The following is a 27,913-nucleotide window of genomic DNA, read 5'->3' on the forward strand; positions in this document are numbered from 1 at the left end:
GTTCAGCAAAGAGAAAGAGTATAAAAAGTCCAAGCTGACTTGCCAAATCAAAGTCAAAAGGTACCTGTCAAATGATAAATCTGCAATCAACTACAGTCAAATTCAACCCTAACCAAAAAGTCAATGCTGGTCAAAGTAGCAGCAAAATGTCCTTAAAACAGCTTGGTCATACCCAGTCAAACTCGGCATGAACAGGAGGTCAAAGTCAGCCCAAACAGTCCCAAAGTCAGTGGTCAAACTTTGTCCTGAAGTCTGTGGTCAACATGCAATTTATTTCTGCAATCAAAGTGCTCAGAACACCTCGATTTTTGTGACAAAGAGTGCACCCTGCCCAAATAGAAAATTGCCCAAAAGATCGAACTCAAAATCTCACTGGAAAGTCAAAGTTAACACTGGTCAAACTGCAGGAAAATCTGAAATTTTTGGCCCTGTAATTATGTCTAAAATTCATCCTCCTTGCCACATGTGTGAGAGAAATAATATGCCAAATAATTGTACAAACCAATGAGAGATGGAGAGAGAAGAATGTGTGAGTGATGATGATGCCAAATGAGGTTGGAGTTCACTTATATTTATACAAGTCGTTGAGGGTGAAGTGATGTCCATTGGGCTTCATGAGCCTACATGATGATGTGGCTGACCTCGATAATTTGCACATGTGTGGGCTTGACCTCTAAAACATATTTTCCCTTGTCCAAATTTGATGACCTTTAGGTCGATTTTGATCCTCTCGAAAAGCGGAATTCAATGCAATCATCATCTCCATCAAATGAGTTGTCGAAAGTGGAGTTGGCCGTAGTTGCCAATTTTAATAACTTGTCATGAAACACAGGTTTTCTGCAAGACGAATCCCACTCTTATTGTCACAATATATAACGTTCCCAAAAAGCTTTCTAAGCCAAACTGCCTCACAACTAGCCATGCTAGTAGCTATGTACTCAGCTTCAGTTGTCCTCAGTGCAATAAACTACTACTCTAAGTCACCTGACACGGGGATTCGGGATTCGTAGGATACGGGGATTCGAGTGTCAGATTTGAACACGTTGACCCCCCGGAACAAGACACATAGGATTCGTTATATATTATTTTATTAAAATATATATATATATATATATATATTAAAAATTAGATATTTCTTACACAAATTCTAATTAATGATACAAATTCATTGATTTCAAACATAGATCTTCATCTATAGCATGCATAGTACATACAAAATTCAAATACATGTCAGTGGTCACATAAATCATGATTCATAAATGAAAGACAACTTACAACTACAAGATAGTAAGATAAAGACACTGACAGCTGTAGTTTTCTCATTAAGTCATCAAATCAAAATGTGTTACATAGGTAGTGTTGGTGCAATGCCAATGGCAAATAGAAATAGAAAATATAAAACAACTACAGGTATATAAGCCTCAAGGCAATAGGTAGCCCGTGACTCATGAGCCATCATCAGAATCAGCATCAATGTCCTCATCATCATGGTCACCGCTGCTCTCCTCTGCATCGTCCTCCTCCCTTGTATCCATAGTCGCCTCTGCATCTGCTGGTGTGGAGGATAACCCCTCTAAAATATCACCGTCATTAAATCTAACAGGCTCTAACACTGGATCATTGAGATCCATGTTGGTCAATGCCAACTCAACCTTGTGCTTGAATCTTCTTGCCGAACGATCCACACCCTTAGCTCCTTGCTCCAAACCCTTAGCTCCTTGCCCACAACTAAAAGTATGCAAAACTGAAAGAGAAATATGGTAAAAAACATAAGGAACAACGCCTTTTTAATGTGCGCGGGTTTCAATTTAGGGGATTCGAATCCTAGAAGGGGCCACGACGTGTCCCCTTCTGGGATTCGAATCCCCAACGAATCATGTCCGATTCGCAGGATTCGGACACGTGGCCCTTTTATAACGAATACGGTTACTTAGCTACTACATTTTGCTCATCCAAGAGATCATCGAAAATCCCAAGCTAAGGCAGCACCCAGAAGTGCTCTTTCTATCAACAGAGTTACCAGCCCAATCAACATCTGTATATCCATGAAGTCTTACACTTCTAGCAGCGCATTTCAATCCTAGATTGATAGTTCCATGCAAGTATATGAGTACATGTTTTGCAGCAATCCAGTCGACATGAAAGGGATCAATCATATGTTGACTTAAAGTGTTTACAACAAAGCATATGTCAGTCCTAGTGTTTACCAAAAACATCAAAGCACCCATGAGTTGTCTACACTCAATGGGATTTTCCATATTAGGTCCTGCAACTTTGCCACATAATTTCTTAAAGATCATTTCCATAGGAGTATGCATGGACTTAAGTTCTACCATAGCAAATCTTTCAAGAAGCTTAACAACATATTTTCCTCGAGAAAAATAAATTTTATCAGATCTTTGCCAAACCTCTAGACCCAAAAAGTAATGCATCGAACCAAAGTCTTTCGTTTCAAATTCAAAAGCTAACTCCCTCTTACACTGGAGGATAAGAGGTTCTCCTCTTGTCAAGAATAAATCATCAACATACAATACCAAAATCAAAGGTATATCTTAGACATTATTGAAGTAGAGGTTTGGGTCTACACTGCTTCTGGTGATACCAAGTTTTATCAGGTAGCTATCAATGCGAGCATACCAAGCTCTTAGAGCTTGCTTCAGCCCATATAAGACTTTCTTCAGCTTGCATACATGAGTTTCCTTGTCATGCTCTTCAAAGTTGTTCCACAAATACCTCTTCCTTCAGGAAGCCATGCAAGAAAGCAGTTTTCACATCCACTTTGTGAAGATTCCATCCCTAGCTAGTAGTTAAGGCAACAACAGATCGAATAGTAGTATATCCAGCTACAAATGCAAAAATCTCATCATAATATATTTCCTCTTTCTAAGAGAAACCTCTAGCTACAAATCTAGACTTGTATTTTTCAATACTACCATTTGCACCATGTTTAATCTTAAACAACCATTTGGAAATGACAACAGATTTACCTTGAGGTCTAGGAACCACTACCCAAACATCATTCTGAATGATGGACTCGTATTCTTCAGTCATGCCATTTTCTAAACTTCAACTTTTGTAGCTTCTTCAAAGGTGCATGGTTTTGCATGAATGATGTTGCTCATGGCAGCAACATACCCTTGAAATCGACTTGGCTTCTTACTTTCTCTCAACGTTCCTCTTGGGGCAGCATGTCGATCAGCATCTTGCCAGGTATCTCGTAGCCATAGTGGTCTCTCTCTGGTAGGAGGATCATGTGGTGGAGGATCTACTGGATCCATGGAACCCATGGGATTATCGGCAAGTTCATTCTAAAGTTCTAGTTCAGACTGAGATGTAGGCTCTTTTTCATTAATAGCTTGTCTTTCAGCAATGGCAAGAGGAGGAGAGTCTCTTGTTTTTCTAAGAGTTGCATCTTCATCAAATGTTACATCTCTGCTAAACTCTATAATTCTTTGACTAGGTACATAAATTCTATAAGCTTTTGAATTATCATAATAACCAACAAGCATACCTTTCTTACCTGAATGTTCCAGTTTAATCATTTTCCCTTTCAGCACATCGAAGTACACAGGACAACCAAAAATTCTCAAATGACTCACCTCAAGCCATTTACTAGTGACGAATTCTTCAAGAGTCTTATTGTCTAAGGCCTAATGAGGAGTTTTGTTTTGCACATAAACAACAATATTTCCAGCTTCTCCCCATAGAAATTCGGTAGATTTTGATCATGCAACATGGCTCTGACCGCTTTCATAATGGTTCTATTCTTCCTCTCAGCCACACTATTTTGATGTGAATTGTATGGCATAGTGGTTTCTTTCTTTATTTCAATGTCTTTGCAAAGGTGATTAAAATCATTGGAGGTGAACTCTCCCCCATTATCAGATATGAAAGCTTTGATCAACTTTCCAGTTTGATTTTCAATCAGAGCCTTGAAATCTCTAAACATGTCAAATGCTTCCCCTTTCTTTTTTGAAAAGAATATCCATGACTTGCGAGAAAAATCATCAACAAAAATTATGAAATAAAAGTAGCCACCACGAGAAGTAACAGATATAGGTCCACATAAATCAGAATGTATGAGCTGAAGTACCTGACTAGTTTTTGTTCTGCTTGAAGGGAATGGTCCCTTTACATGCTTTCCACTTGCACATCCTAGGCAAAATCCTTCATGATCCATTCTGATCTCAGGGATTCCAAAAATCATCTTCCTTACATGATGTAAGGCTTTGCAGTGTAGGTGAGCAAATATTTTGTGCCATAGCTCACACTGAAAATCGGTATCATGGACCAATGCATGAATGGGTTTACCATTGACTTTGTAAATCCCTTCACATCTTGATCCAAGAGTGAAGGCTTCTCTCATACTTGAGTTCAAAGGCTAGGTTAGAACTTTTCCATTAATAAAAGCAACTTTCATTCCTTTATCTTCTAGAGCAGATATGGATACAATATTTTTTTTCAAACCAGGTACATACAAAACTTCTTGCAGAAAAATAGATTTGTCATCATCTAACTGAAATGAAACTGAACCATAACCTTTAACTTGGTGAGTAGAATTATCTCCAAGGATAACATTTAAATTAGTATCCCTCTCAACTAGATTAGAGAGTACTTATTTGTAACTAGTAAAATGTTTGGAAGCACCACTATCAACTAACCAGCTATCAAATGAATCTGCAGAAGAAGAACTAGAAAGAGCAGAAACAAGAAAATATTTTGATTGTGTTTTCGTTGCATTATTTCTATACCTTGGATTTCTTCTTTCCTTAAGATGGCATTTTCTTTGATTTTCATAAGTGTCTTTTTTATAATTTGGATTTGTTTTTGAATCTGGGTACTCTTCTTCTTTCTCTGCAGTCACGAGCAAAGTGACCATGCTTTTGATAGTTAAAGCATCTAACTTTTGACATGTCTAGATTCCCTTTAAAAGAATCATTTGATTTTAAAACAGATTAATTTGAAAAATGATGAGTCTTTATTACATTTCTTTTTCTTGTCATAGGTTGAAAATGCAGTAGGTTCTCCTTCTTCATGATGTGAAATTCTCCCTCTGAAGATCATTCTGGCCTCCTCTTGATTACAGTTCCCAAGAGCTCATCAAATGTGGCAATAATGTTCATATTGCTAATGGTGGTGATAAAAGTATCTCAAATAGGAAAAAGGCCTCCAAGCGCAGTCAACACCATTTCTTTGTCAGGTATAACTTCACCAATTGTTGGCAATTGATTCTTGATTTTGGTCACTCTCGGGAAGTATGTTTGAACCATCTCTCCTTTGTTCATCTTGATGTGCTTCAGCTGATTATTCAAGGCAATAATATGGTTCAAATTACTAATTGCAAACATGTTAATTAGTTTGTCATACATTTCTTTAGCTTTCTTCAAACTAGAAACATAAGTAATGAAATGATCACAAAAATAATCAAAGATAATTTTTCTAACTTTGATTTCACCCTTTTTATGTTTGGATTTGAATTTGTATTCTTTGGTGGATCAACTATTGTGTCTTTAACATATTTCAGAACTTTGTGTTCTTCAAGAGTGATATCCAGCCTTGCTTTCCATGGACCAAAGTTTGAAGCATCATTCAACTTCTCCTCTACCTTGAAGTAGGATGAAGTCATCTTGATCAAAAAACTTTGGCAGTAAGTGGGGTCTCTTCAAGTGATCTCTAGTCTCTTTGGACTTGTCTTCACCAAGGCTCTGATACCATGTTAAAATATGAAAGTTCTATGTAGAAACTTAAAAATTCTTTGCATAAACTTGAAAGTTCTATGGAGAAAACTTAATGTACTTTACAGAACTCTGAATGTTCTATGTTGAGACTTAAAAGTACTTTACAAAAAACTAAATGTTCTATGTTGTTACAATTATTTAGAATGCAGATTTCTTCTTCAAAACTTTTCAGATCAACAATTGTATATAGAACATAAACTTAAGGATCATAGGAAGACAGCCAAGCACAAATATGAGACATTGAAATTTAGGTCCAATGACCAGGGAAAAACCCCTCAAGGGGAAAACCCAAATGATTCTTTTTTATTAGATTTCTTCAATCGTTCAGCAGAGTACAGAGAACGAGAGACAATGAGAATGAATAAAGTCACCAATATCTAATCAACTTGCAGCTGAAGTGCTCTTGATCTTTGCTTGAAGATTTTCTCCTTCTCTTGATCAGATCTTGTCCTTCACACTTGCTCCAACTCTTTCCTTTCTCTTGCTCTTCAGTTGCTCTGACACTTCGCTTGCACACACTCAACACTTGCTCTCCTTCTTCACAATGAGCATGCTACTCTCAACGCTCACTTGCTCTTGCTTAAATAGATAAGAAAGGAGAGAAGTTACAAAATGAAATGATGCATTGAGCCAACAATAGGAGAATTGAATTCCATAAGAGAGTTACTTGAGGAGAAGTGTAACTCATCCCAAGAATAGAGAGGAAGATACACTTGTCTTGAGGAGTTACAATTCGAATTAGGGAGAGAGAGAGTTAAATTAGACATGAGAGAATATTTGGTGAGAGTTACAAATTGAATTGAGTGAGGGAGTTACAAGTGCATTTAATGAGGAGTTACACTTTTTCCATACATCGAAAAAAGTAAGGAATAGTTACATTCTCTTAAGTGTGGAGTTAACATTTTATTCCAAGAGAGAGGTTCGATTTGCCAAGTAAGAGATTCTCAATTTAATTGATTCATTCCATGAGACTGTAGAGAATTCGTTTTCATTAATCCATTAGAGCTTAATGACTTTCAACTATTTTGTAAACAATAGTATCATAATAATAATAATAATAATAATAATAGTAAGGATAAAATATTAACTCTTGACTTATATAGTCATGATTGATTTGATTTTAAAGTGGATTCCATATGTCGAGATCATCCTTGATCATTTAGACATGACTTTCTATTTTTAGAACATCTCTTCAAATTGAGATGTGATTTACTATTTTTGGAAATTCATGTTAGAATTGTCAGAAATGAAATTTTATTATAGGTGGTTTAAACATAACTGAAAGATATGATTTCTTCTAGGAGAAATTCATCCCCGAGCTGCCAAATTTTAACACTGTGATTACACGCGTATTAGCATTTTACTTTCCGTGAAGCAACATTGATATCTCATTGAAGCAATTGCATTTAGGATCTTAACTTGCATCTTAAAATTAACCTCCAAGCATAAGCTTGGTTGCATAGAAAGTTAGGCACACCTTCTCCACTATTCAATTTGAGGGGTTTGACCCTTAATGGTAAAACAATTGACCTTGCAGTTCTCTTGTGGGCAATCCCTTGTAGGAACAGAGGCACTTAGGTCATTAGAACTCTAGGGTAGGTATTGTTAATGAGGCCTTAGCCTCTTTCCCAAGGACTTCTTTCTACAACCTTGCTTAAGACTTGCTTCAAAACAATTGAAGAGAAGTCTTTCACCTAGATTGGGCATCATAATTAAAATCAACCAAGACTTTGCATCTCACATAGCTTAGATTGCATTCCATTTGTCTTAACTTTTTCTCTTATGGCATACAATTAATTTTGAGCATTTTATTTTCCCTACAATATCACATTGTCGTTCTTGTACTTGTCTTTAATTTACTTGCTCATTGTTTCTTCATATTGTCAAACTTTACTTGAGCATTTCTCTTGAAGTACAAGTTATTTTTCTTGCAAGTTACATTTATCTGCTCATATTTTAATATTGTGCTATTCTCTTGTACTAACGCTTTCCTTATAGCACTGCTTATCTAGTAACTTGAAGTATTTCCATTTTGCAAGTGGTTTAATCTTTATTGAGCATTGTCTTAAGGCATTGATCCATATTTGCTAATCTTGCCATATTGCTATAATTGGAAATCTATCTTGCTCATCTTATAATCACACTTGCTAATTAATCCTAATTCAAGTTGCCTAGAGTAGTTGTCTTGCCCTTAGTCTCCTAGAACTTGTTGTTCCAATAAGTTTCCCCTTTCCATCCATCTTTAGGGACTACCCCCCTTAGCTTGTCATGGAGAGAGCTTATAAAGAGTGAGTAGGCATCATCGTGATAGCCCCTACCCTGAGCATTGCACCTTAGGTGTACACTTTAGGCGACAACAGTGCCTATATGACAGTGACAGATGTGACAATGCCTATATAACAGTGACAGATGTGACAATGCCTATATAACAGTGACAGTTGTGACAGTGACAATGTGACAATGCCTATATAATAGTGACAGTTGTGGCAGTGCCTCCATGACAATGACAGATGTGACAGTATATATGACAGTGAATTAATTTCTATGGCTATGATGCTTATGATAGTAATTCTTGTGAGGACTTGTGAATAACTCCTTGAGAAGTGTGTCTATTGCTATCTTAGAAATGGCCCTAAGTGGCCTAATGTGATTGATGATGAAAGGCTTATGTCTCATGATATTTGTACATTGTATCTCAGCTGAACATTTGATGAATATCTAAGAAGAAGAATTTGGTTGGGTTTTCCCCCTTGTGGGGTTTTGCCCTGGTCTCTAACCTAAATCCTGGTGTCTCTATTGTGTATGTTTTTCTTCTATTGTTCCTTATTGTTTCGTTGCATTGTTGATGTTATTGTTCTCTCTACATAATTGCTAATGATGATATGTTATGGGGTGAATGTAATATAAAAATGTTGAAAATTTTAAAAATTCCCAATTATCTACAACAAAGAACAATCTTGCCCTAAAATTAACAATTTGGTTATGAGCCAGCGCCCAATTCACCTCACTTGCCATTGTCATCAAACTCAGGAGCCTTTAACATCTTTAGCTCCATTGCCAAATCTACCCATCTCACCATTGTTTCTTGGTGGGCTATTGATTATTTTGTATTGTGCCATAGTCTTTTATATGCGTGTTGTTGTAGCACTTTCACTCGTTTCTTTCTTTCTTTCTTTATGTTACTTTCAACATTTTCTAGAAGTCGCCCACAAGATCTCCCTAGGATACTTGCTCTAAATTGAGCAAGTTACTTTGTAACTTCAAAAAAGCACGTAAATATTATGTTGGCTCAATGAGCTAAAGTAAACTTAGGGAAAGTAAAGTAATTTACTTTGGTGATTTTGTCTTAATCTCAATCGTTGATCTCAAGTAAAGCGATATCTAAGCTCGGTTGTCAAGCACTTAAGAGATTAAGGTTAGCAATTGCAGAGAACCAAAGAACCAAGACAAGGTTTCCACAAGGAGACAACACGAAGGATCATATCGTGAGTAGAATGCCATGCCAGGAATGGTCAAATAGCTACAAGATGCAGTGGTTAGCTAGAAGTCACTAGGCAGGGGATCTGTCACGACATGTGTGAGCCAACGGTTGTTGGCATAGCTAGTAGTAGTCAACAACAAGTACAAAGGATAGTACCACCAACCAACAAGACTGACGAAGGCCAACCCTCAAAGGGGGAGAGGGAGATCGTACCAATCAAGGGATTGGAAACAAATTTCAGTGGGCGTCTCAAAGGACCAAGATAGACCCACAAGAAGGATCTTTGCAGATCTATAAACCAGCAACTTTCTTGTGAATGCTAGAAGGATTTATCAAAGGGGTCACAAAGAGAAGCAGAGCAGTCATGTTAGAAGCGCTTAGCACAAGAGCAATGGCATAAAGCATTGCAATGATGGAAAACAAGGAGTGAGAGGATTTGAAGGTTGAGTAGCTCAAAGAAAGTCAACATTCAAGTTCAAGAGGTGGGGCGTAGATGACAAATTCCTCCCAAGCTATCAAGAAGGTCTCTTGGTACGAGATGACCTTAAAGGATGTTCAAGAGCAGGAGGCTTCTAGGAACAAAGCTAAGGGAAGTTGGGATTTGAGGATCTTTCCAAACCATGAGGCAAAGAAGTCTTCTAGTTTAACGGGAGCAACCAAGGCATTAGATATAGGTCCAAGATCAGAGACAACTCCAAGGGGCAGAAGTATCGAGGGAGTGTTGAAGTTTGTACCTCAAGCAAGTACTTTTGCACAAGCCTAAGTGTCTAGGTGTGCAGAAGTCACCCACAATATCTCCCTAGGATACTTGCTCTAGGTTGCGCAAGTTACTTTGTAACTTAAAAAAACACATAAATAGTATGTTGGTTCAATGAGCTAAAGTAAACTTAGGTAAAGTAAAAATTTACTTTAGTGATTTTGTTTTAATCTCAACCATTGATCTAAAGTGAGGCGATATCTAATATCAGTCATCAAGTACTTAAGAGATTAAGGTTAGCAATTTAGGTCAATGTAAAGTTATAAAAGCAAGGCTAGGGAGAGGGAGAATCAGAAACACACCATATAGTGGCACTAGCCTCAATAGGAGGAGTGTGATACTCCACAATGTCAAGTTTGAGGAAGTATGGGAGGATCCTAGAGACCCAGATCTACCAAAGATGATTGAGCACTGATCTAGGGCATATTTGGATTAAAGGCATTTCTATTTTCTCAATTGAGCCATTTTCCCAAGACGAGAACCCAAGTAAGTTCTGAGGTTATTTTAATGAAGAACTGTGATTGGGAAAAAATGTGTCTGTCATTGTGATTAAGATTGGTTGTGCTTTCGTTGAAGTTTTAATATATTAATGAACCTAGTTGTGCATTTAACCAGTAGATCTAATAACTCTGCTAGGAATTAAGTGCTGGGTGCTAGGTTTGATGGAATTTTTAGCAATCTCACATAAGCTCTCCAAGCAACGTGCTACAAATCTCCTTTAATGTTTCTTTGGCACAAACCCTAAGTCCTTCTCATACAAAGACAACCCCCTAGCACTTCTAATCATCTATAGGTTTTTTCTCCCACAAAACCTAGCACCTTCCTCCCTTGTATGAACAAAAGTACAAACCTTTGTTGCAAAAAATGTCTAGGTACCCGATGTTTTGAGCCATACTAATACCCAAAATGTCGAAATGCGAGCATCATGTAATCATCTATGAGAGTTAATATAGACTTCATTTTCCTTCTAAATTGTCAACTATGGGTCTTATTCCTTTTTTTCTTGCAAGATAATGTGTCATTCTTGCAAGATATCACATTTCAGCAGACGCTTCCATTTTTGAGAGGTGATGTTTCTCAACGTACCCATTTCAGAAACTCTGAAACATTTCAGCGTTTCGTGCAACATAGGTACAACACTCAAAGCATGTTCATCAACAAGATACAATGATCTAATAACCCATCTTCAACCAAGTTACTTCTCCATTCAAGGGTTTGCATCCCACAAACCCTAGGTTGTCTTCTCTTGCTTCAAACAAGCACCAAGACCTCTAGAGTCTAGACAATGTTAAAATGAAATATCAAGAGTACATCAACATAAGCTCCAAGTCTTCATCAAGTTAAGCATCACACCAAGCACCAAGACTCCTCTAGTGCTCCCTATTCTTGATCTAGGGTTTGTAGTGAGTGATGACAAAGGCTCTCTGCTCCATTTATAGAGAATAGGTGAGGGTGGCCAACATAAAAAATGGACAAGCACCTCACAAATAACCCTACACCTATGTCAACAAAGCAACCCCACATGCATCACTCTACAATAGAAGGATGACAAGTGTCGCACTAGGGCTTTACCCAATTTTAATGTGGTGCACCTCAAAGCATGATGCCCCTTGGACACAATGGCCCTCTTCTGAGATGGTACACTATCTAATAAGTTGTCATCCCAATGCTCAATCTCATATGCTGGTTCAATCTCCAAGTATCCCTGTGCAAGGTGCTCCTCTAGCTATGTGCCACAAATTCTCTTGTGCCTAATGCTCATCAGCATGTGTGCCAACGCAGATTCTTGCACCAATGCTTTCTTCAACTGTAGGACACAGATTGTCATTGACGTCAATATGGCATATTAGAGGAGCAAACGGAGCCAAGAGGAGCAGACCAAGCAAGAGGAGCAAATGGAGGAGCCATATATATAATATATATATGCCAAAGAAGAGGAGCTATCGGAGGCAAAACTCATATATATATATATATATATATATATATATGCATGCCTTTAAACACTATTGGGAGCAGCCTTAACACTATCGGCGGGCAAGCTATGCATCCCCGACAATACACTATCGGAAGCCAAAACTCACGTATATATGTCGTTACACTATTGCAAGCGGAGACAGGACTTGAAAATATATGCACGGGAGATTTGGGATCCTTTCGGGTCCAGCACATCGCATCGGCAGTTTGGAAGCGGGCGTTACAGCGTGTCAAGCGGCCCCTTTGCGATCGCTGATAGCGATTATCGCATCGGGAAATCGGAGCGGAGGTAATACAGTGTAAGGCCCTGACCATATGCGACTTGCAATCGCCAATAGCGATATCGCATCGGAGCTCCGCCAAGGGCAAACCCCGATTGCGATGAACGGTTGCGGACCCGACGAGAATATCAATTGTTGTTTAATGCCATATCGTGTCCGCAAGAGGATCGACCCATCGGCCATCGGCAATGTCATGAGGTCACTATATAAAGAACTCCGGGAAGCCACGATTGTCGATTGCAATAATGTTGTGGAGGAGCAGACCCGATGTCGTTTAAATGCGGGTGTAATATTTCCTGAAGTCCGCCCCTTCAGTCTTTTCGACTGTTTCGCACATATTTCCTGTGTAATCAAGTTTTTTGGGTTGCGCGGGGTTTTTGGGCCGAAAGGCCTATGATAACTGTTCTGATGAATTAGAAGGTTGAGCATCAGTTACATGGGGTGTATCAGGGCGATGGAGATTACGATTGGAGCATAACATGTCCGTTAAACGAAATAGTCTCGGTGGATGCCTGTTATCATTGAAAAAAAACAGGCCTATGTTACAGTTTTAACACACAGTGACCGTAAAGCCAAGAAGTTGAATGGAAAGCCAGCGCAAAGGAAGCCACAGCGACCAAGGAGGGAAGCTGAAAGATCAAGCGAGTCAAAGGAAACGACAGCAACAGAGGAGCAAGCAAAAGAGCCGGTGGAAAGCGGAAACGAAGAGTCAGAGGCATCTGAAATACATAAAAACATAAAAACAAAGTGAGATGGTCATTAATGGATGTATAATCAGTAAGAGAGGAAGCTGAAGAACAGGTAAGAGGAAGGAGACGCCAAAGAAGCAAGAGAACAGGAGAATAGCAGAAGCTCAACAGGCTTGTGAGTAGAGAACAGCTGCAGAACAGTTCATACCAAGGTTGGGTTGGAGCCCAAGAGGTTGGAGCCTCAAAACTGAACAGGACTGAAGTCATTGGGGGTAGGTACTCCTAAGTGCAGAACCACTGCAAAACAGAGTTGGTGCTCTGGAGGTTGGAGCCTCATTGAAGTCCAAGTTGGAGCTTGGCAACTATTCACAATCAAATTTATACTTATATTGTATTTATTTCATTACATTGTCTTGAGTTTTAATAAAAGCATTAATTCCAGCTGTTGATTTCTATGTTCAGTGTATACATATACATATCCATACATGCTTTTGGAAATCACTAGAACAATTAAAAATCATAATAAATACTGATTCACCCCCCCCCCTCAGTATTTGCAACAATTGGTATCAAAGCAGGCTTCTTCATACTAGCCTAACAGCTTGAAGAAGGATCCGCAGCCATGATGAGAAATCACGAAGCATCAGGAAGACCTCCTTTGTTCGAGGGCACTAACTTTGGTTTCTGGAAGAAAAGAATGACCTACTACTTAATGTCCCTTGGACCTGAAGTCTGGCATTTTGTTAAGTTATGGTATGTTCTATGCTTATAACAGTTTACTTCTTTTTCTTATTATATTCCATCGATTAGCAATCACATGTACATAAAGTAAAGTGCAGATAGAACATTAAACGATCGACAGAAAACAAGCCAAGACAAGAGACACAAGAGGTGGCGGCTAGCCAGGGACAAACCCCACAATGTGTGGGGAAACCCTTTGATCAAATCTTCTTTTATCTTCAATAATTCAGCAGAGAGAAATAGTACAATAAATCTGATTCATATCAACAATAGCAAACCCTAGATCAGCAGCATCAGCATTAGCGGCTTCATTATCAAACTAGGGCAGACCATATCTCACAAACCGACCGTCGGATTGACTTCATTCCACCACCAAAAGTTTCGGCTTCCAGAGGAGGTTCAGATGAACCTACAGCGCAGTTCAGATGAGGAGATCTTCTAGGCCACGCAAGTCAATCTTTACTTCTGCAGTTACAGCTTCAGTTTCAGCAGTTTCCGGCTTCAAACTAGGGCAGTCGATATCTTGCAAACAGTTCATCGGATTGACTTCATTCCACCACCAAAAGTTGCGGCTTTCAGAGGAGGTTCAGATGAACCTACAGTGCAGTTCCAAAGAGGAGATCTTCTAGGCCACGCAAGTCAATCTTTACTTCTGCAGTTGCAGCTTCAAATTCAACAGCTTCTGGCTTCACATGTGTGAGAGAGAGACCCATTTCAGCGCAGTAGAGAAGAGACTCATTTCTGCGTAGTAGAGAGAGAGAGAGAGATGTGATGAGATGAGTGAATTCAAATGAGGAAAAGTCCTCTTATATTTATACACAACGTTGGTGGGTGAATAGATGCGACTGTCGGGCTTCTGAGCCTACATGAGTTGTAGGTCGGCTTGATAATAATTCCATAATCAAAATAAATTCATATCTCCATGAATACTTATCGGAAACGGATGATATTTATATCAATCCTACACCTCTCGACGAGAGGAATCTAATAAAAATATTATCAGCCATGAATAAGATGACCCACATGAAGTTTTGCCCTAGTTGCCAATTTTAACACATTTTGTTCAAAATGAATACAAAACTACTTCCACTCTTCCAACAGACCAAGACAAGAGGAAAGCCTACATCGCAAATGCAAAGGCCATGAACTCCATCACTAGTGGAATCACTGATTCCGAGTTTACAAAAATCATGCACTGTACCTTTGCCAAAGAAATGTGGGAGAAGCTAGTTCGCTTGTACGATGGAGACTCAAAAGTCAAAAAGGCAAAACTTCAAACTCACAGAAGACAATTTCAAAGTTTGAGGATGGAAGATGAAGAAGATATTGCAGCATACCTCCTCCGAGTAGCTGAAGTGATAAATTCCCTTAAAGGATTGGACGAAAAAGTGGAAGAAAGTACCATTGTTCAAAAGGTATTAAGGTCTGTTCCAGACAGATTTGACTCCAAAATAAGCGCTACAGAAGAAGCAAAGGATCTAGATACCCTCAAAATGGATGAACTCCATGGAATTCTCACTACCTATGAAATGAGGAAAGGTGGCCCAAGCTCCAAAGATGCAGTATTCAAGGCCTCAAAGTCAAAGAAGGGGAAAGAAAGGAATCACTGTAGTGATGAGTCAGAGGTGGAATCTGAATTGACTCAATTTGTACGAAAGCTGAAGAGAGGATCTAAGCTTAAAGGCAAGTATCCTCTTATCTGTTTTAAATGTGGTAAAATAGGTCATTATGCAGCAAAATGTCCTCATAAACATGACAGTGATGATGAAGGAAATTCTAAAAGAATGGCACATAAAAAGAAAGCGTTCAATAAGAAAAACTTCTTCTCCAAGCAAGATGAGTCTGATGAGGATGAATTTATGGTCATCAAAAAGAAATCAGATGAGGAAAGTGATCATGATGAAAGCCAAGAAGCATTATTCATGGCACTCGCAAATGATGATGACTCAGGGCTGGAGGGAAATGTAGATGAACTGTTAATAAGTGCCATTGAAGAAAATGAGAAACTACGGAACAAAATCATTTCTCTCAAAGTGGAAAACGAGGAAATAAGAAGGAGAGAAGATCTCTTGGAAGTAAAGCTTAAAGAAAAGGAAGAGACTTGTGAAGAATGCGAGGCTAAAATAGAGTCTCTGAGAAAGGAGTTGGAGCAAATTAAAAAGCGTTGAAAAGCTCTCAAATACTTGAGACTATTCTGAAAAATCAAAAACCTCAACATGACAAGTCTGGAATAGGTTTCAAAGGAGAATCCTCAAGCACTAAGAATAGTGCGAAAAGCTATGCCGATGCACTTTCCTGCAATCCAAAAGATGAAAAGGTATGTTATCAAAAGTGCATCCCAGATCCCAAGAATGAAGAGAGAATTACTCCAAAGAAGAATGTTGAATCGAATCATGGACACTACAGCAAATACAAACCTGTACTCCACCAAGGGCCCACCGGAAATCCAAAGAACGAGGGAGGACTAAGTCCCAGGAAGGAAATAGACTCAAACCGTGGTTGCTTCAACAAGTACAAAACCATCTTTCTTGGACACTGCTTTCACTATAAAAACATCAGTCATCAAGCCAGACACTGTATGGTTCGCAGAAGTGAAAAGACAAAGCTAAAGGACCTAATAATCAACACATATGCCCCCAAAAGGCAAGGACAAATCAAAACCTTCAATTCATTTGATCCCTTGACCAAATTTGATCTGATTTGCTCTTTCTCCTACAATAATGGACACTATGAACAAGACTGCCCACTCAAAGGAAGAAAGACGAGTAGCAAGAACTCCTGAATGGACAAATGTGGCCTGGCTCTATATGCTCAAAATAATGAAAACCAGTGGTTTGTAGATAGTGGGTGCTCCAGACACATGACAGAAGACAGAAGGAAGTTTGTCTCACTGAGTAAAAAGGAAAGGAATGTGTCCTTTGGAAGCAGATCAGGAAGAATTGCAGGAAAAGGAACAGTTACTCTGATCAATGCAAAAGGAAAAGCTCAAGATGCTCTGCTGGTTGACGTACTCAAACACAACCTCCTGAGTGTCAGCCAAATCTGTGATCAAGGACATAAGGTTGTCTTTAGCACCAAAGACTGTGAAATAAGGAACTCTGCCTCAAGGAAACTTGTGGCAAAAGGGGTGAGAACACCAGACAACATTTACATTCTGAACAACATTCAAGAAAATAAATGCTACTTAAGTCAAACAGATGAGAGTTGGTTGTGGCACAAGCGACTTGGACATACAAGCTTTGAAAATCTGATCAATATCAGCAAGATCAAAGCTGTACGAGACATCCCAAGGTTGTTCAAACCAAATCAAGCAGTGTGTGGGCCATGTCAACATGGAAAGCAGACCAGAACCAACCACAAGACAAAGGAACATTGTACATCGAAGCCCTTGGAGATCATCCATGCTGATGTGTGTGGGCCAACTAAAAATCAGGCACTCCAAGGAGAAAGGTACTTTGTGTTATTTGTTGATGATTATACTAGAATGATGTGGATCTATTTCATAAAGTATAAATCTGAAACTTTTGAGTGTTTTAAGAATCTAAAAGCCCTTGTAGAAAATGAAAAAGATTCAAAAATTAAGTGCCTCAAAACAGACAGAGGAGGAGAATTCACATCAAACGAGTTTAGTGAGTTCTGTAATATTCATGGAATTAAAAGGGAATTCTCGACTGCCAGAACACCTCAGCAAAATGGGGTAGTTGAAAGAAGAAACCGAATAGTCCAAGAAATGGCAAGAACTATGCTATTAGCAGCAGACTTACAACCTAAATTCTGGAGAGAAGCAGTAGGAACAACTATTTATACACTGAATCGAACTCAATTAAGACCAAATTGTGAAAAAACTCCTTATGAGCTATGGAAAGGAAGACCTGCTTCGGTGAAGTACTTCAAGATCTTTGGAAGCAAGTGCTTCATAAAAATAAATGATGGCTCACCCGGAAAGTTTGATTCTCGGGTTGATGAAGGGATATTTCTTGGATACTCTACACGGAGCAAGGCTTACAAGTGCTACAATTATCAACTGAAGAAAATAGTGGAAAGCATTGATGTAAAGGTTGATGAAGATCTTCCAGAAAGGGAAATTGAAGAACATGAAGATGACTCTCTCATTGAAGAAGAAGAACCTAAAGAGGAAGAAATAGAAGAGGAAGAAGAAGAAGAAGAAGAGGAAAGAGAACCACCTAATACCCCTTCAAAGATGAAGTATGTCCAAAGACATCATCCAAAAGAGCAGATCATTGGCGATAGAGATGAAAGTGTGCAGACCCGAAGAAGGATAACAATCACACCCAAGAGAAAAGTCATAGACCTCCTATCTATGATAGTACCAGAAACATTTGCAAAAGCAAGTAAGGATCCTCATTGGGTAAAAGCCATGGAAGAAGAAATGTCCCAAATTGAGAAGAACAAGACATGGGAGCTGGTACCTCGTCCAAAGGACAAAAACATAATAGGAACCAAATCGGTGTTCAAAAATAAAATGAATGAGGAAGGACAGGTTATCAGAAACAAGGCAAGACTTGTCTACAAAGGCTATTCACAAATTGAAGGAGTTGACTTTGAAGAGACATTTGCACCAGTGGCCCGTATGGAAGCTATTAGGATGTTCTTGGCATTTGCTTGCTCAAGAGGATTCAAAATTTATCAAATGGACGTGAAATCAGCATTTCTAAATGGGGAACTCAAGGAGGAAGTCTACATGGAGCAGCCAGAAGGTTTTGATCTAATAGCAAGAAAGGACTTAGTTTGTAAGTTGAAAAAGGCTTTATATGGGTTGAAACAAGCTCCTAGAGCTTGGTATGCAAGACTGGATCACTATTTACAACAACAAGGCTTCAAAAAGGGAGTGGCTGGAAGTAATCTATACATAAAGATAGATGAAGGTAAGTTACTAGTTGCTATTGTTTATGTCGATGATCTAATTTTTGCTAGTAATAATGATGAAATGAGCCATGAATTTTCTCAAAGCATGTCAAAAGAGTTTGAGATGTCAATGATAGGAGAGTTGTCCCACTTCCTAGGACTTCAAATATCTCAAACCAGAGCAAGATTGTGTATATCTCAATCCAAATATCTAAAAGACATGCTCAAAAAATATGGAATGGAGGACTGTGCACCCATGAGCACACCTATGACCACAAACTGCAAACCAAGCAAAGATGATGACTCCCCTCTAGTAGATGCAACTCATTACAGGTCAATGATTGGAGCCCTTTTATACTTAACAGCTACACGACCAGACATAATGCAAGCAGTAGGAATGGTGGGAAGATTTCAATATGCTCCCAAACAATCCCATTTATTAGCTGTAAAAAGAATTCTCAGATATCTGAAGGGACCTTCTGATTTCGGTCTTTGGTACCCAAAGAACTCAACAACGACTGTAACTGCATACACCGATGCTGATTGGGTTGGAAGTATAGATGATCGGAAAAGTACTAGTGGAAATGCATTCTTCCTAGGAGACTGTTTGGTATCCTGGCTCAGCAAAAAACAATCATCCATATCATTATCCACAGCCGAAGCCGAGTATATTGCTGCAGCCAACTGTTGTTCTCAGATACTATGGATGAAGGAAGCTTTAAAAGATCTCGACATATGTACAGATCAACCAATTACCATTTATTGTGACAACATAAGTGCTAACAGTCTTAGCAAAAATCCAGTGATGCACTCAAGAACCAAACACATACCGATCAAGTATCATTTCCTCCGTGAGCAAGTAGCTGAACAAAACATCGTCCTGGAATATATCAGTACTAAGGAGCAGATAGCTGATATTTTCACAAAACCTCTTCCTCGAGAAGCATTCGAACATCTGCGTCAAAAGATGGGGGTTATTTCTTTATCATCACTCAAGTTCATTCATAAAGATGCAGCGGGACAGGGGGAGCATTTTGACAGGGGGAGTCCGTATGCATTCCTTTGCCATTGATGTCAAAGGGGGAGAGCAGAAGAATATTGCCATCAATAACAAAGGGGGAGATTGTTGGACACAGATTGTCATTGATGTCAATATGGCAATATTAGAGGAGCAGACGGAGCCAAGAGGAGCAGACCAAGCAAGAGGAGCAAACGGAGGAGCCATATATATATAATATATGCCAAAGAAGAGGAGCTATCAGAGGCAAAACTCATATATATATATATATATATATGCATGCATTTAAACACTATTGGGAGCGGCCTTAACACTATTGGCGGGCAAGCTACGCATCTCCGACAATACACTATCGGAGGCCAAAACTCACGTATATATGCCATTACACTATCGCAGACGGAGACCAGGCTTGAAAATATATGCACGGGAGATTTGGGATCCTATCGGGTCCGACACATAGCATTGGCACTTCGAAAGTGGGCGTTACAGTGTGTCAAGCGGCCCCTTTGCAATCGCCGATAGCGATTATCGCATCGGGAAATCGGAGCGGAGGTAATACAGTGTAAGGCCCTGACCATATGCGACTTGCGATCGCCGATAGCGATATCGCATCGGACCTGACCCTGTGCGACTTGCGATCACCGATAGCGATATCGCATCGGAGCTCCGCCAAGGGCAAACCCCGATTGCGATGAACAGTTGCGGACCTGACGAGAATATCAACTGTTGTTTAATGCCATATCGCGTCCGCAGGAGGATCGACCCATCGGCCATCGGTGATGTCATGAGGTCACTATATAAAGAACTCCGGGAAGCCGCAATTGCCGATTGCGATAATGTTGTGGAGGAGCAGACCCGATGTCGTTTAAATGCGGGTGTAATATTTCCTGAAGTCCGCCCCTTCAGTCTTTTCGACTGTTTCGCACATATTTCCTGTGTAATCAAGTTTTTTGGGTTGCGCGGGGTTTTTGGGCCAAAAGGCCTATGATAACTGTTCTGATGAATTAGAAGGTTGAGCGTCAGTTACATGGGGTGTATCAGGGCGATGGAGATTACGATTGGAGCATAACATGTCCGTTAAACGAAACAGTCTCAGTGGATGCCTGTTATCATTGAAAAAAAACGGGCCTGTGTTACAGTTTTAACACACAGTGACCGTAAAGCCAAGAAGTTGAATGGAAATCCAACACAGAGGAAGCCACAGCGACCAAGGAGGGAAGCTGAAAGATCAAGCGAGTCAGAGGAAATGACAGCGACCGAGGAGGAAGCCAAAGAGGCGGTGGAAAGCGGAAACGAAGAGTCAGAGGCATCTGAAATACATAAAAACATAAAAACAAAGTGAGATGGTGATTAATGGATGTATAATCAGTGAGAGAGGAAGCCGAAGAACATGTAAGAGGAAGGAGAGGCCAGAGAAGCAAGAGAACAGGAGAATAGCAGAAGCTCAGCAGGCTTGTGAGTAGAGAACAACAGCAGAACAGTTCATACCAAGGTTGGGTTGGAGCCCAAGAGGTTGGAGCCTCAAAACTGAACAGGACTGAAGTCATTGGGGGTAGGTGCTCCTAAGTGCAGAACCACTGCAAAACAGAGTTGGTGCTCTGGAGGTTGGAGCCTCACTAAAGTCCAAGTTGGAGCTTGGCAACTATTCACAATCAGATTTATACTTATATTGTATTTATTTTATTGCACTGTCTTGAGTTTTAATAAAAGCATTAATTCCAGCTGTTGATTTCTGTGTTCAGTGTATACAAAGACATATCCATACATGCTTTTGGCAATCACTAGAACAATTAAAAATCATAAGAAATACTAATTCAACCCCCCCCAGTATTTCCAACATCAACATGTATGTAGGCCCACAACCAACCTTCATGAAGTATGCTCCTTAACACACAGTTCTGGTCATGGGCAAAGAATTATCCATCTTTCTCTGAATTTCCCCCAAAAAAATATTTTTTTAGTACACACATAGCTAGGCTCATTCTGCATTTTTGCATTTGTTGTCTGTGATTTTGGGAGAGAGAAGATCCTTCCACCATGGCTCAAGAGGTAAAGTTGGTCTTTAATCAATGGGTGAAACATGGGCAGAAGGGCCCCATGTCCCTCTATATGCTAATCTTGAAATTAAGATGAAATAAACTAAATACAATGGATTAAAATAATACTCGAAAACCAAGCCTAAAGGAACTCATAAAATTAGAGATAGAAATCTAGTGCATTATAACCAAAAAGAATAACTAATGGTAATTCATCCAGTGCATCACTTTAAGATGACAGATACACATTCATACACATTTGCAGTTGCATCTGCAGGGATGGTCTTTGAAAAAAACTGATGCGAATCAGAAAAGAAAACAAAAATGTACTTCTCATCTCTATTGAATCCACTTACCAAGAAAAGAAGAAAAAACTTGTAATTTCGAGCACCAACACAATTGACTACCCAAACACAATGGTGATCCATTTTCAAGATGCATCTTCCACCTGCAATTCAAACAGAGTGATGTTGAGAAGAAACAGGTTCCAGACGCTATGATATCAGATGTACTGAGATTCTCAAATAATATGTAAACAACTTATTGTCAGGAAACAACAAAATGCTTCCCAGCAAACTACAGGAGAATCAAGAGCGGCTGCAGTTTAGTGAAATAAAATTGTCAAACTTTAAACTATTCAATATTTGCTTGCTAGAATTTGTAAAATACCAAGATATATAAACAAAGGTCATTCTAAAATGTAGCATCTACAAAAGATCCTGGTAACCACTAACAAGTAAATATGGCCTGAATATGGCCCTTCCTGTAAGAAAAATGACTTACAAACAGAGCAATGGTGGCAGCGTGGAGGCTTCATCTGGTTGCATTTCCTACAATATCGAATTCTTGAATATGAGGGGTCCTTCAGGATCATCTGTGGCTGTAAGCTCAACCCAGGCCCACCAAATTCAGGACATGTTAAAGGAAGAGTTTCTCCTCTCTCTTCATCTGTGTTAGGCCTCCAGTTTGGAGGAACACCACCTGGATCAGTCAATACTACAGCAAAATAACTCCATAATAGCATCCCTAACTGCAAGCATCAAATCAAAGTATGTAATTTATTAGAATACTAAGGAACAAATGAAATCTAATTTGCTAAAAAGGACATGGAAATATCATGCCAAATCAGAAAGTCAGACATAGAGAATGTATTTCATTTAAACAAGACCGAAAATAGTATTTTGCTTCTAAAAATTAAAAGCTTAGTTAAGAGAAAAGGTAAGCAGGCAATTCAGTAGACAACATTACAGCACAATAAGCAGATAAAGAAAAAGGGCGATCAAAAAAATTTAAATCATAGGAGAAAACCGATGTTGCATGAGTTTCCAGAAAATGAGAATGTTGGGAACATGGATGAAGTGTCTGGAACAGCTAGAAGTATTACCCAAATTTGTAGGAAATGTCAAGTTGGGAGCAGTAATATTACATGTTAAAAAATATTATAAAAATCAATGTATCCAGACAATGATGCATACAGGCAACAAGATTATAGCGGATGGTGTGTTTATATATATTATATTTCAATTTATAAAGCTGCTTGAAGGTCCCAGTAACTACTGTTCATATTACGTTCATGGTACACAAACACACCACACACATAGTTGGCTAAACTCATAACTGAGTTGTAATCTCATGCCAATACTAGAAAGTTCGACCTCCGAAGCATTTGGTACCAAACCATCATCCATTTCCTCACGCGACCTTTACTCCCGTGGTCTTTTGCTCCAGCCGCTATTCCAAGTTCTCCATGACCTTTGCTCCCGTAGTCTCCTGCTCCTGTTGCTGCTCCCATTCCCCGTGACCTCTATTCCTATGCTTGCTCGACAACAGTCCGCAGCCAGCACCCAGACAGAACAGGGTTTTAGCGACAGACGAGGGAGTAATCTATTGCTTCTGTCAACCATTCCCTTACTCCCTGCAAACTCTACTAAAGTGGCTCCTGTCCACAAACCGACCCATGTGCTCCTGTCCACGACCCACCTCAGTTGTCCTCATGCAAGGTATCTCTAATCATCTGTGGTTTTTTTGAGCAAGCTCCCCATTCTAGCCAGGTGTCAGGTGCTTGTCCATGACTTCCATCTTTGTGCAGTGTTTCTTTCGAGCTCTGTTTTGTGACCAGCTCAATTGCCAAGTCGGGTTGAGCATCATTTTGGACTCAATGGAGGAACCCCCACTGTCACTATTGTTGGTGTACAATTTAAACAATCATGACTGCAGCCAAGGACAAATTTATAGCCCCACTAGCATCATCATGGAGCATGAATTTTCATTATGAACATCCCTAGACAAAAATATGCTCAGAGGAAGAAATTTCTCAACAATGAAAACAAACAGCTCCATTCAGAGGTAACAGACCTCAAACAGCTGGTTTCTAAAATGATAAAACAGGAAAACTTGCACTTACAAAAACCAATTGAGGATTCCCTCACGCTCCAAACAAAAATTTCAAACATTAAAAATTTACAGGAAGAGATGAGATCATAGCAAACCCTTTTGAAACAGGAGACAGAAATGCAGCAACAAACACTTAATTCTTGGGTAGTAATGGTCCAGAAAATGGAACAACTTCCCCTTTTCAACGTGGTCCTAAGTCACATGGTTCAGGTTCAAGTTCAAGTTTGGCAATGATTAGATTCGGTTTGAGTCCGAATTTTTTGATAAGGTTCACCATTAGGTTCATCTATATATATACATATATTAACTTTAGAATGAAATATAGCACAGAATAGTAAGAAATCAACATGATATATATATATATATATATATATATATCAGTGTTGATAATATCGGTATCGGGAAAATATCGGCGAGGGTCCAGAAAATATCTTATCGGCAATATCGGCGAAAATATCGGCAAGCATAAAAAATGCATAATATATTCATTTTTTTTCAGATTTTTAAACATATAAAGCAATAACAACATGAAATAAACACATTGGCACATAAATATGAAGAAAACACTGATATATATGATGTCAAATAGAAATGATATATCAAAGGCGATACCAAATCCTGCTGATCCCTGATAATTGTCCATTCAAGGACTCAAATGTGGAGAACCAATACAAAATAACATCACATATATAAAAGTATCTCATCATCATGAGTTACATGTAGCATAACAAATAAAACTAGTAGCTATCTATCTACTACCCTCTCCCCCTTTTACGGGAAAACATGATGGGCTGTTTGCCAGGCCTGCCCCTAGTAGTAGAAGGCCCTGACCCTGCCTCTGCACCTAATGTCAAATAATGAGCGCTAGGCATGGAGCTATGCTCTCCTATATCTATAGCAGATGGTGTTGATGCTGATGCTCCCGCAGTGTCCTCCTCCTCCTGCTCCTCCTGCTCCTCCTCTAAGTGCTGCTGCTCCTCTGACTCCGAGTCCTCCTCTTGCTGCCCCTGCTCTAATGGATCATCTGCCACTGGCTCTAACCATGAAGGTGACTCCTCCAATATGGGCTCCTCAGACTCCACCCTCCACGGAGACAATACATCAATATTGTCTAAGGAAATGGCATCTGGATCCATTGGTGATTCTATTTGCCTCACTCGAAGTCGGACGTTGTAATGCACATACACCAAATCGTTGAGGCGTGCGAACTCCAACCTGTAAGAGTGTCAAAAAAAGTAATGAGTCTTGACTCTTGACTCTTGACATTTGAAGGTCATAAATTAAAAATTAAAAATTACAATAAGTGTAATTGCTCAACTGAAGGCTTGAGTTCAAAGTTATACCTGTTGCGCTTTTTGGCGTGTATTTTCTCAAATACACTCCAATTGCGCTCACACCCTGAAGAGCTACATGTTTGACTCAAGATTCGTATAGCCAATTTTTGCAAATTTGGTGCCCTTGCACCATAGCTTCGCCACCAAATATCTACAACAAAATAATGAAATAAAAAATTCAAAAACTTAAAAGTTAAAACATAATTAAATTCAAATTTCTAATGAGTGATGACTTGTCACTTACGTGGCATGAAGAGGGCCCTTTCCCTAATGGCATAATCAAAGCCAAATAGGCCAACACAATCCTGATAACACTGTAACTCGCGATTGATTTTGCTACGAAGCTCAGGATCAGGTACCATCCTCTAAATACAGGAATGGAGCCCTTCCATCACCTCGCCATCAAAATGAAAGTTGCATTTGTATGAAAATGCGGGGTTGAGGAAGAGTGCTGCTACATGAATGGGTCGATGAAGCATCCCTGTCCATCGACTATCGATCACATCCCATAACATCATCTGCCTATCAAGGCCAGCAGAACCCTTGTTTGCATAATAGGAACGAATGGCCTCCTTGGCCCTATCCATGCCCTCATACAAATAAGGCATTGCAGGCTTCTCTCCATCCACCAATCTAAGAACCTTTACTATAGGTTCGCTAACTGCACATGCTTCTTCTACTCCACTCCAAAATGTCTCAGAGTACACCATTTTTGCAATGGCTATCCCATCAGGTCTCCTGTTGTATCTACAATTACGCTAATCATCAGACACAAACATTTGCTTCAACTCGAACTGGCATCGAAGCAAACACTGAAGAGTAATAAAGGTTGTGGCAAAACGTGTGATGGCAGGACGCCGCAACTCCTTGTTTCTAGTGAACCTCCTCATAAGGCTAAGAACAAAAGCATGGTTATAAATAAACTTGGGGATGCTCCTAGCCATATCAACTGCCTCCTTGATGAAGGAGAGTTTCCCCATATCCTCAAGCAACAAATCAAGACAATGCGCTGCACATGGAGTCCAGAACAATGTGGGATGCCTCTCCATAAGCATTCTGCCGGCAGACACATAATTAGTTGCATTGTCTGTTATGACTTGCACCACATTCTGCACACCAATCTCCCGAATGAACCCATCTAACAACTCACATATCGTTGCTGCATCTTTGATATGTTCTGATGCATCCAACGATTTAATAAACATGGTACCTTTAGGACAATGTACCAAGAAATTTAGAAGGGTCCTACCCTTCCTATCTGTCCAACCATCAGACATCACTATGCATCTAGTGACTTCCCATGTCTTTTTCAACTCCGCCAATCTAGAGTTGATGTCATGTTTTTCTGCTTGAAGAATTGGCCCTCGCAACTCCTCATATGTGGCACTTTTGTACCCTGGGCCCACAACAACAATAGCATCACACATTGGCTGCCAAAATGGATTGGTTTTCGTGATGCTGAGAGGTAAGTCGCTCCAAAAAATACACCTCCCCATGACTCTATCTGCTTCTTGCTTCTTTTTTTTAACAAGCGATTTTATGCCAGGTTGTGCTCCAGCGCCTGTTCGTGGAACAAAAAATGATGACCTCGCACTCACACTAGCTGTAGCATGTGATGGTGTGCCAGTTGTGGAGCCCCTCCCACTAGGGCCACTAGGCCCACTACCCTCAACACCAAAATCAGGAGAAGATATCCCGAAAGATCTACCTGCACGTTCAGCTTTGTTTCTTTCCGCCTCTTCCTTCTTTCTGTCCTTTTCTTCAATTGCCTCAAGAGCTTTTTGTATAAGCTCCGGACTAGAAACTGTACAAAGCCCAACATCATGTCCACTGAGTCTAGCAAGATGGTATTTCAGTTGTGTAATCCCACCTATCATCTTGTCCCCACACAATTTGCATGTAAGATATGCACGATTTGTCCCACCATCAGGGCTCCCATACTCCCAAAATGGGTCCAAGGCTTTTGGCATATTTGTATTTTGTAGTGGGCTAACTCAAAAGGAAACCTAGAGCACCAAAAAAAATTTGGAATTAGTAACTTAATAAGTAATACGAAATTTTCAAATTACAAATAACCACATCATTTTACAAAACAATTTTAACTTGACTATTGAATAGAAGTGTAATACAAGTTGACTGCTGAATACTCTTGAACAAAAGAGTATGAACATGTTGTAACGTGAGGTATCCAAATGGCACATAAAACACATAGCAAATTGGCATGGAATGAGAACAATTTCTTTCAGAATTATGCCAAGCATGGGAAAAATATATAACTGTTATAACTTATAACTTATACCACTGTTGTCACGCTGTGCATAATTATAAATCACAAGAGTCCAATTCCAAAACCACACAATGCAACATTCAGAAATTTTAAAAACATACATGGGGTTATCTTTAAGAAAACATGTTCTCATACATGATCCAGTGCAAAAACAAAAAGAAAACAACACCCACAGAATTCTGACCCATGTAATTATAATTAATAATTATCATGTGTTGCCATATATATTATATGCCAATATGGTAATGGGCCCTATTAGGATTGCAAAACATTTACGGAATCAGCTGAACCCAGAATAGTTGATCACCAAATGGGCT

General features: G+C 39.4%; 1 protein-coding gene across 4 annotated transcripts in view; it reads right to left on the reverse strand.

Moving 5' to 3' along the window:
- Nucleotides 1-27,913, reverse strand: part of LOC149198824 (DHHC-type zinc finger family protein) — a 177,747-nt gene that overhangs the window by 41,933 nt on the left and 107,901 nt on the right. For all 4 annotated transcript variants that reach the window (XM_089402175.1, XM_089402174.1, XM_089402173.1 and 1 more), the window contains exons 2-3: nucleotides 22,365-22,611; nucleotides 21,938-22,029 (exon numbers count right to left, since the gene is read on the reverse strand). In XM_089402175.1, coding sequence (XP_089258301.1) covers nucleotides 21,938-22,029; nucleotides 22,365-22,611 — 339 coding nt within the window. The remainder of the gene's footprint in view (nucleotides 1-21,937; nucleotides 22,030-22,364; nucleotides 22,612-27,913) is intronic.

The sequence above is a fragment of the Pinus tabuliformis genome, chromosome 2_1 (genome assembly GCF_031772625.1).
Source record: "Pinus tabuliformis cultivar Carrire ecotype Pingquan chromosome 2_1, CPIR1, whole genome shotgun sequence".
NCBI lineage: Eukaryota > Viridiplantae > Streptophyta > Pinopsida > Pinales > Pinaceae > Pinus > Pinus tabuliformis.